This window comes from Lupinus angustifolius, chromosome LG20 (genome assembly GCF_001865875.1).
Source record: "Lupinus angustifolius cultivar Tanjil chromosome LG20, LupAngTanjil_v1.0, whole genome shotgun sequence".
Taxonomy (NCBI): Eukaryota; Viridiplantae; Streptophyta; class Magnoliopsida; order Fabales; family Fabaceae; genus Lupinus; species Lupinus angustifolius.
Window position 1 is genome coordinate 8,914,806 of NC_032028.1, and position 10,688 is coordinate 8,925,493.

The window sequence follows — 10,688 nt, forward strand, 5'->3', positions numbered from 1 at the left end:
CTGTGTAGATGGCAAGTTTGCAATTTTCTTGTTCCAATTGGATTCAAATACCCTTCAAACGGTGGATACACACTAAAATGTAGTACAAGCTCTTATATGAATTTCCCTCTTAATTTCTAAAAGTTCATTGAAGCAACCTACATATAGTGGTTGACACATCTGGTTAAACCTTTCATTCATATATCATTATGACTTATATTCAATACTTAGGTTTCCCCTATTGTTATATGTAAATGTAAATTCCAATATAAATTCTCATTGAGCTTCTTGGTTTTTCCTGTCATTACATGAAACATGTCTTGCCTTAATCTAAAGCTTTTTGTACAAAAAAGTGACTAAAAAGCTAAACTTGTATAGAGTTGCAGATTAGACCTATACTATTATCATCCTTTCATTTTTGAATATTTAGCATGACTTCACCTTCTCACCATGGGCTGAAGCAACAAGAAGCTAATTAATCCAAAATTGCTATAATCTTCTAAATCATCATATATTTGTTATATATAAAACAACCTTATTACAGAGTATTGATTCCAACCCCCAACAAAGCCTACAATTATAACTTCTGCATTTTAGCATTCCATTGAAGCAGAAAGAGGATGTCAAACTCAGCATAAACTCAATTAAGCTGTGGGGAGGAATTAGCTTCAACCAGCTTCAGCAAAGCTAAATCCGAAAATTCATTCTCTTGTCTCCTTTCTTACTGAACAATGTGAGGATATGTCTAAAAGAATCTGTTATCACAACCGACATGAATTCACCGGTTTTGATGCTCTTCGATCACCTTTTTTCACTGCCATGCTCTTTGCTTTGCATCCTCAAACGACATTACCTTTTTAGGCTGCATCATTACATTTAACAAGAAAAATGTGAAGGAAATTTCAGAATAAATAAATAGAATTAAGACGTAAAATAAATTAATATGAAAAGAGGGAAACAACATTACATGTTAGGGGAAATTATACTATACCCAAAGGAGTCAAATATAGAGTTTAGGTAAACTCATGGAACCCTACTACACTCCAATCATAAACTTGATTGTAAACTCGGCTCGAAAGAGTTTACATTACATTACAAATGTCATTTGAATAATATATCTTGGTCAGCAAACATAATTAAATAGCATATTCATTAGAAAATTCAACTTCCCTACTGAAGTAGAAGTATAAGTAAATACATGATTCCCTTATCTCTCGACTAAGGATTAGTTTGGGAGTTGGATTTTGGAGGGGAAGGAAGGAAAAGGGAAGGCTCGGAAGCCATCTCACAAGTGTATTTTATGGCTCTCAAGTCTTCCCTTTCCCTTCCTTCCCCTCCAAAATCCAACTCCCAAACTAACCCTAAAGTTATTTCTAAGTTCAATAAGGCAGTAGCAAAGGCAATTAAACTTAAGCTCCCAAGAACTTTTTTTTGTAGCTAAAGTAATGCATAAATTTAGACTCATAAGCTTGCTACTCTTGCTAGTAAAATTGAGAGTCCAATTTATGAGAGTTTACTCGAACTGATACGAATGACATAAGAAGAATTTACATATGAGTTCACACACTTTTGTATCTGAGATTGTAAACTCGCCAGAGTTTAAGAACTCAAGAGTTTGACAACCATGCCTCTTAAGTCATGTTGTTAGCTCAAAGCATTTAAGAAATACTTACGAGAAAAATTTAATTGACATCCTATGTTTATTTAATAAATAGAAAATTGGATACAAACCTATATTATGTTCTGCATAAATACTACTATCAAACTACATTCAATAATAAGATTAAAACCAAATTCCAGCTTTGGATGTCAAGGAATAACACTAAGCTACGCTACAAGGTAAACTTGTACATGATTTTGATGTTTCAACTATTAGCATGGACACCTTGCAGTCCAATTTTAAACCCTTGTGTTGTTCTTTATATTAATAGATAGCGCTAAATGTATAATAAGATCCTATAGATAAGAGAAAGCTTACTGTGCAAATCTTGAAACTTGATGGACTAGTGACTTAGAAGCTTAAATCATTTGGATTGTCAGACCATATTATATCTCCCTTCCAGTTAGCTTTGACGGGTCCACATAGATTAAGTTCCGTATGTTGGTAAGAATGAGCTGCACTTTCTTGTTTGTTAGTTTCTGCAATTTCTTAACTGTAGAGATCATAAGAATAGATTCCCCAGGATCCAAAAACTGTTGCCTGTCAAATGAGCACAATTCTTTAACTTTAGTTGACATTTGGCAAGCCAGATAAACAAGAGTTTTTTTTTTCTCCAGATAAACGATGCACAAGAGCCTTTTTTTCTTTGAACTTCTTTTATAAATTCTTTTAAATATTATATCACATTATTTCTCTGGTTGTGTATACTGTATAGGACTAAACTTTAATAAATCTTTAAAATGTAGGATTCTATTGTTATGATTATTATTTGGTTTAGTTTTGCCCCAATTATGTACCCCTAGAAAACACAACATCATTTTCTTTGATGTGGAAAGCTTTAGAAGCATGATCATTTTATAGGCAAACTTTTCTGACGAGGAGGGGACAAATTCTGTAGCTGCGAGAGTTTGAACCCTAGTGCCCACCCACACTTTTGCTTCGTTTGGTTGGGAGAAGAAAATAAGAAGAAAGAAATATATGAGAAAGAAAGTGAAAAGAGAGAAATAGACGAGAAAGATATGAGAAGTAGAATGAATTTTAGTGTTGTTTGGTTGTATAAAAAAAGAAGAGAAAGAATTGATTTTTCTCCCCCACTCTTCACCGGATAAAGATTTGTTGTCCCGAATTATGTTTCAAATCATGCCGATCATCAATAAAAATATTTCATGTCAATTAAAAAAAAATGTTCATTATTTTTTATTTTTTGTTTCAATATTATTGGTGCAGGACATGGTTTGAGACACAGTTTGGGACAATAGATCGGAGTTTCTCTTCTCCTCTCATTTTCTCTTCACTTGGGAGAAGAAAAAAGATTTTGTGGGGCCTCTTCTTTTTTTCTCTCCTCCCTCAAACTCTCTCCTAAATCAAATGAGAGAAAGAATATATTTCTCCTCAACTTCTCTCCTCTCAGTCTCTTTCTCTTCTATTTCTACCCTTTCAAATGAAGGCTTTATGTCCCATAAACTCATGAGCATCATCACGCTCAGGTGACAGAGTCTAAAAGTGAAAATTTGATGCCCTTTAGAAATGTCACGTTCATCAATAAACAAAGTGAAGAAGAAATGATGATTCATTTCCTTATTCTCAATAAATATCATTTTAAAGTGCAAAAATTATTAACCCGTAGAATTGCATCTTTGAAGCATGTTAAAAACAAATTGTGAAATACTTGCTGTACCATTCAAGGATGAATTATAATAAACTAGAATGCATGATTGTGATAGCTTGATAAGCTTGTTATATATCTATTTAATATATATGATGCCTTTTTCAATTTCCATGAAATATCTTTCTCTGAAGAAAAAAATGTTCACTGCTCTATCTAAACATTTATATCTTTTATCTAATAGTCTACACTATCTTCTTACTTTGTATTATCATTTACATCACCATTTTTCTTCTTGCAAAGGCAGCAACACCATGTTCACATATGCTTCACACGACCCCCACCCCTACCTCACTCTTCCAGGAGCACCAGAACACTCTCTAGCAGAATCTATCACTCTAAGGCTAGATTAGCAGGATAGCAGAAGGAGCACGGAATGAATGGCAGTGAAAAAACTATGAAAATGTTCTAAGCTCGACCACCAATAGAAATCAACGGGTGTTAGTGATAACGGTACAGTCATCAAAGGTTACAAAAATTTATCTACAGTTGCTACCTTCCCCTTCAATTTTCCAGAATTATAATGCTAACCTCTTCAAAGGCGTGAATTTGACTATTGCAACTATTAGGGTGAGAAAGCCCCAACCCTTTACCTACGAGAGCAACCACACAGTCCCATGGAGTTATGAGGTGAAGTTGGAAGCAGTAAGGGAAGGCCATATGGCTCATGCATCAGATGCGGTCACGGCTAGCGGAATTACATAGAGCGGGAGGTATTATGGTCCTTCAGAGGGTGATGCTCGGAAAGTCGGGAAGAATGTGGGAGAAAATAGTTATCCAGCGGATGAAGTCACTGAGGCAGAGCGAGTATGATGTGGTGGAGCAATAAGAAAGACCCAATCCAAGATCTCTTTATTGGGTTTAATCATGTCCTCGGATTCGCATAGGAAAGCATTGTTGAAAGTGCTTAATGAGGCCTATGTCAACCCGACGTCACGCCCAACAAGATGGTTAACATGGTTGACTCGATAAAACTTGTCAACATGATAACTTTCTTTGATGAAGAAATGGTGAAGCAGTCGAAGAAGGTACCTCGTGCATTACTCATCACGGCTAAGTGTCGGGGTCACATCGTGGGTAAGATACTAATAGATGGAGGGTCGGTTCTGAATGTTATGCCTCTGTCCACTTTGATGTCTATCGGGGTCAACAACGATGAGGTTGTTCCTAGGCAGATGATTGTGCATGCTTTTGACGACAATCAGATGAACATATTAGGTGAAATAAGGTTGTCGTTAGAAATCGGGCCTAGCGTATTTCAAGTGCTATTTGTGGTTATGGATGTGGATTCCTCGTATACAATGCTGCTAGGTAGGCCATGGATCCACGAGGCAGGGGCAATACCATCCACTTTGCATCAGGCGGTGAAATTCATCCAAGATGGTATGGTGATCACAATACATGGTGAAGAGAAAGTTTTGGTTTCAAAGCCGATCTCAGTGCCTTATGTGGAGAGTAGTAGAGATGGTGATGACTTCCTACATTGCTTTGAAGTGGTCGAGAATCAGCAGCGTCAGGAAAAGGGTCACACACATGGAATAAATAGGTGGTCACTCAAATCATGGTAAAAATGGGTATGAGGAAGGAAAAGGCTTAGGCATACACCTGCAAGGCCCTCAGTCGTTTGTATCAGTCTCCAAAAGGTCTGATAAATTCGTACTGGGATATGATGCTTCGCAAAAAGGAAAGAACAAGTGTCTGGGTCAAAGTAACAAGCATGGTGGGGTGTTAGAGGAGCATATCCGTCATATCACTGAATCATTCCCTATGAATGATGGAGTGATCTTGCCAGATGACCTTGTTGAGCCATACGTCCATCTATCCATCAACTCTCTAGAGGAAGACAACACACCTGAGGTTAGCAACATTTGTACTGGTGAGAACAATACACCCTTGCAGAACTGGCACTCTGAACCATTAGATGATATAGTTTCATTAAAGTAAATTTTTGATTATGTTGTAATTCTGATTTTCGGATTTGTTTGAAATTATGTTTATGTGACTTGAGACTATATCTTCGTTAATTTGTATGGTTATTCATTGTTTCACATAATTAACCTATCTCCCACCATTATCACACTCAATTCCTTACTTTCTTCTATATAAATTTGCATGTTTTGTCTCCTTTTCTATCTCCCAACGCTTCATGAATGAATACAGGTACCTAAACTTTGTACAAAATTTACCCATTAATACGGTAATTGAAAATCTATCAATTAATTCGCATACGGCACCAGATGATGAACACGTTGAGTCAGAAGAGGAAGATGATGTAGGGGAATTTTCAAAGATGTTGGAGCATGTCGAAAGGGAGTATGTTGTAAACACTGAAGATGTGGAGTTAATCAACAAGGGGACCGAAGAGGATAAAAAGGAGCTAAGAATGGTAGACAACCCGAAATGTGTTGAAATGATAAATCTATTCCAAGAGTATATGGATGTATTTGCTTGGTCTTATGAGGACATGCTAGGGGAATCCTAACATAATGTCGCATAAGATCCCCCTATATCTGAGTGTCGAGCCTAAGAAGCAAAAGTTGAGAAGGATGCGTCCAGACATGTCATTGAGGGTAAAAGAAGAGGTGACAAAGCAGTTGGACTCTGGTTTCATAAAAGTGTCTAGGCATACAAAATGAGTTGCTAATGTGGTGATGGTACCTAAGAAGGGAGGAAAACTTAGAATGTGTGTGGACTACAAAAATCTTAACAAGGCAAGCCTGGAAGATGATTTTCCAATCCCTCATATTGATGTATTAGTCGATAGTGCAGTCATGAGTCATCATTTCTCTTTCATGGACGGATATACAGTGTATCATCAAATCCTGATGGAAGTTGATGACAAGGCTAAAACCACATTTATCACTCCTTGGGGTACCTAGTGCTACAGGGTCATGTCTTTTGGACTAAAGAATATAGGGGCAACATACCAACGTGTTATGGTGACCCTATTTCATGATATGATGCACAAAGAAGTGGAGGTGTATGTTGACGATATAATCGCCAAGTCTAAAGAAGGGGACAATCATGTTGCGGTCTTGCAAAAGTTGTTCGAGAGACTAAGAAAATATCAGATGAAGTTAAATCCCGATAAGTGCACATTTGGAGCATATTTAGGGAACATGTTAGGATTTATTGTCGGTAGGGAAGGCATAAGGGTGGACCCCAAGAAGGTGGAAGCGATACAAGAGATGCCAGCTCAAAAAACTGAAAAGGAGGTGAGTAGTTTTCTAGGCATGTTGAATTATATTGCAAGATTTATTGCCAACCTGACTAGCACATGTGAGCCCATGTTCAAGCTATTAAAGAAGAATTAGTCAAGTAAGTGGGACAAGGATTGCCAAGAGGCTTTTGATAAAATAAAGGTTTACTTGGTAAATCTGCCTGTCTTGGTGCCACAGACGCCAGGACGACCATTGATCTTATACATGACACTGTTGCAAACTTCGATGGGTGCAATGTTGGGGCAGTATGGGAAGACGGGTAAGAAGGAACAAGCAATCTACTATCTGAGCAAGAAGTTTAATGAATGCAAATCTCGATACGCAACGATAGAAAGGACTTGTTGCGCCTTAGTGTGGGCATCTAAAAGGCTCCGGCAATACATGTTGTACTATACTACTTCTATTGTCTCTCGGATGGATCCTTTAAGGTATACCTTTGAAAGCCCTCATGTTTCTCTAAGAAGGGAAAAATGGCAAATGATGTTGTCCGAATTCGACGTTAAGTACGTTACTCAGAAATATGTCAAAGGCAGAGCAATCGCAGATCAATTGGCAGAAAGCCCTATAGATGGGGAACACGAGACACATAATGAGTTCCCTGACGGTGGGATATATGGGATAGACGAACAAGAGGAGGATATTTGGGAGATGTACTTTGATGGAGCGGTTAATATGCATGGGAATGGTGTTGGGGCGGTAATCATCTCGCCGGTCGGTAAGCAGTACCCGGTGGCAATCAAGCTAGACTTTGAATGCACTAACAATATCGTTGAATATGAAGAATGCATCAATGACCTTTTGTTTGCATGTGAGCTGAACGTGAAAAAGTTGAGGGTATTCGGGGACTCTACACTTATCATTTACCAAGTCAATGGCGAATGGCAAACTAAGAATACGAAACTCATTCCATATCAGAAATACTTGTCTTTCTTAGCTAAGAAATTCGAAGAGATCTGCTTTTCTCATGTGACCCGAGACAAGAACCAATTCGCGAATGCTCTAGCAACCTTGGCTGTGATGACTAAACTGGAAGTACACGCTAATGTGCGTCCAGTTCGGGTGATTCCTCAAGATGAACCTTCTTATTGTTGTGCTAACATAGTGGCTGATGGTGAACCTTGGTCATGTGTGAAAGTGTTTTTAATAATCTTTTTTAATAAAAACAATGTAAAGTAGCATACTATAAGACTAGTTCCTTATCGCACTATTTTACGTTGAATAAATCAATAAGATATAGTGTACTATGAGACTCGTGACGTGTCGTGTTACCTTAAATTGACATTTTCAAAATTAAGCTCATTAAATCAATGAGAGGTAGTGCACTATATGACTCGTGCCCTGTCGCGTTACCTTAAATTGATATTTCAAAAAATAAGTTAATTAAATTAATGAGAAATAGTGTACTACGAGACTTGTGCCTTGTCGTGTTACCTTAAATTGACATTTTGAAAAATAATTTAACAATGAGAAGTAGTGCACTATAGGATTTGTGCCATGTCGCATGACTTTAAATTGATATTTCAAAAAATAAGTTAATTAAATCAATGAGAGGGAGTGCACTATGGGACTTGTACCCTGTCACGTCACCTTAAATTGAGATTTTCTAAAATAAGTTAATTAAATCAATGAGAGATAGTACACTATGGGACTTGTATCATGTCGTGTTACGAGATTTTCAAAAAATAAGTTAATTAAATCAATGAGAGGTAGTGCACTATGTGATTGTGCCTTGTCGCGCTACCTTAAGTTGACACTTTCAAAAACAAGTTAATTAAATCAATGAGAAATAGTGCACTATGAGACTTGTGTCTTGTCGCCTTACCTTAAATTAACATTTCAAAAAATAAGTTAATTAAATCAATGAGAGATAGTGCATTATGGGACTCGTGCCCTGTCGCGTTATCTTATCTTATTTCAAAAAAATATATAAATAAATAAAAGGATAACGATTAAACAAATATTTTCGAAAGAAATACGTAGCCTTGATTTCTCTATTACATCAAGAAATACGTAGGAACAGTTATTTCTCTGTCAGACACACAAAAATAAATAATGTTTTTTTGTCTTTCTTTATTTTGTTTGATAAGGTGAAGGTAAATTTAATGTTTTGAATGAATATCCACATAACTGATCTAGGTATCGTTTTTAAAACGGGGGTATGAGGTGCCTAATACATTCCTCATCTGTAACCGACTCCCGAACTCAATTTCTATTTTTGAGCAAATCAACCATTTTTTTTAAATTTGGTTTTTCATGTTTTCCTTCTAAAAAATATCGATGGTGATTTCATTGCATTTAATTGCAGTAAATTTGGTTGTGTGATGTTCTCTAGGATACGCAATTATGTTGTATTTTAGTTATGTTGTAAAATTTATTTTCTCTATCATATTTTTGTTGTAGAAGTTAAATCTAATTAAATGCATAATTAAAAAATGAAATTGAAATCTATATGGTTTAATGTCATCTCATTTGATTTGATAGACTATTTTGTTTAAAAAATATATTCTACAAAATAGGAAAAATAATTTAATACTTGACATTATAAAATTATTGTAATTTATAAATATTTATGTTATAGACATTACTTTATTTTTTATTCAAAGTTCATAACACAATATTTATTATATATTTTTTATTATAAGTTATTTTATAATATAATTTTTACCTGTGGCTTATTACCAAGCCAAAGATCCCAAAACAGATTAAAAAATAAGGAAAAACGGGTAACTCGAACCCACACGGGTAAGCTCGGCCGACTGCGCCCACTGATTTTGACATGAGGCAACCATTTACTTCTATATTCCCTACTTATAATGTTCAGATTGTTGTCATAGGGCACCATCCAATCTTTGCACGACATGTGGCATGTGCCATGTGCCGCATAACAAACCCTATATATTTTTGGACTTTTGGGGGTCGGCCGATTTTGTCCACTGATTTTGACATGAGACCACCATTTACTTCTATCTTCCCTGCTTATAATGATCAAATTAATAAAAGTTAAACACTTCTAAAATATTTTAAATATAGTATTTCAAATGGTTTATAAGAGATATCTCACAATTCATGTTATATCTTTGCTCCCAATCCAGGTGAAGTAGCAGTTGTTAGTAAGATATTTGTCATCTCCCAAAAATGGGAGTTATTTATTCATCCTTTCCGCTAACCATATTAAGTAATTGTTAACAAATATTTTATAGGTTGAATTTAAAATTATATTCTAATTAAATAATAATTAAAAAATTTAATTTAGGAATTTAATAGTAAGTCATCATTAATGACATATCTTACTCTATGCTCTAGATTGATAAGTGATTTTAGTCATTAGCATTATATTTGCCATCTTCCCAAGTGGGAAGACGTTATATTTTTTCTTTTAATTCTCATCATGTTAGTTAAAACAATTCTAAATTAATATAATATAAATGTTTTTTCATTAAATTAAATTGAGAATGAGAAAAACAATTACTATTAGCAGCATCTCTTTGTTTTTCCTATTTGAGTTTATTAGAAACAATACAAGCATTAGTTGTGCATTTGCCATTTCTTGAATTAGAGAGTCGTAGTACGTGATACATTTTTCTCTTACCAATTAATTAATTGTCTAACAAAAACTAAGCATTATTAATTTTCCTACTGCAACAAGGGTACATATGAGCAACATAACATCATGTAAAACTAATAAAAATATATATCTTTTCTCAGTTATTATTTTAATAGTTAAATGTTTAGTCAACCAAACTTAGGATATAAACTAATTCTTGCCATCAGAGAATACAGTTTTAATACGGGCGAACAAGATACTAATATCTCACTTGATTCGTAACCGAATTTCGAGCTCAAAATTCTACTTTAACAACTATATTTTTCAAATTGCAGATAAAAAACATTTTCTGCATTTTATCTGTAATGATCCTTCAAAAATCAGGCAGTTACATAAATTATAAATAATATACCAACAATAAAAACTTTACATCATTAATGCAGATTCATTAAAAAACCTTACCTAGTCTCTTCTACCACATTACTTATTTACCTGCTGGTAGTACAATCAGAGAAAAGCTTAATGCCAATTGAACTTCCACAAATTATAAAAGGAAAATGTCAAAAGGTTGATCTGGCATAAAGAGCAACAAGATAGGAATGTGGATCTTAAACCAAG

The 10,688-nt window shown here is 35.2% G+C and overlaps 1 protein-coding gene and 1 long non-coding RNA gene across 2 annotated transcripts; one reads left to right on the forward strand and one right to left on the reverse strand.

Moving 5' to 3' along the window:
* On the reverse strand, positions 792–4,515 carry LOC109336311. The gene is made up of 4 exons (XR_002106328.1): positions 4,505–4,515; positions 3,530–3,536; positions 1,958–2,179; positions 792–841 (listed from the first exon to the last, which is right to left on the reverse strand). It is a non-coding gene; the product is annotated as an uncharacterized LOC109336311 (long non-coding RNA).
* On the forward strand, positions 6,197–7,702 carry LOC109335473. Its single transcript, XM_019571607.1, has 2 exons — positions 6,197–6,520; positions 6,704–7,702. Exons 1-2 carry the CDS (start codon positions 6,197–6,199, stop codon positions 7,700–7,702), a joined length of 1,323 nt encoding a protein of 440 aa, XP_019427152.1.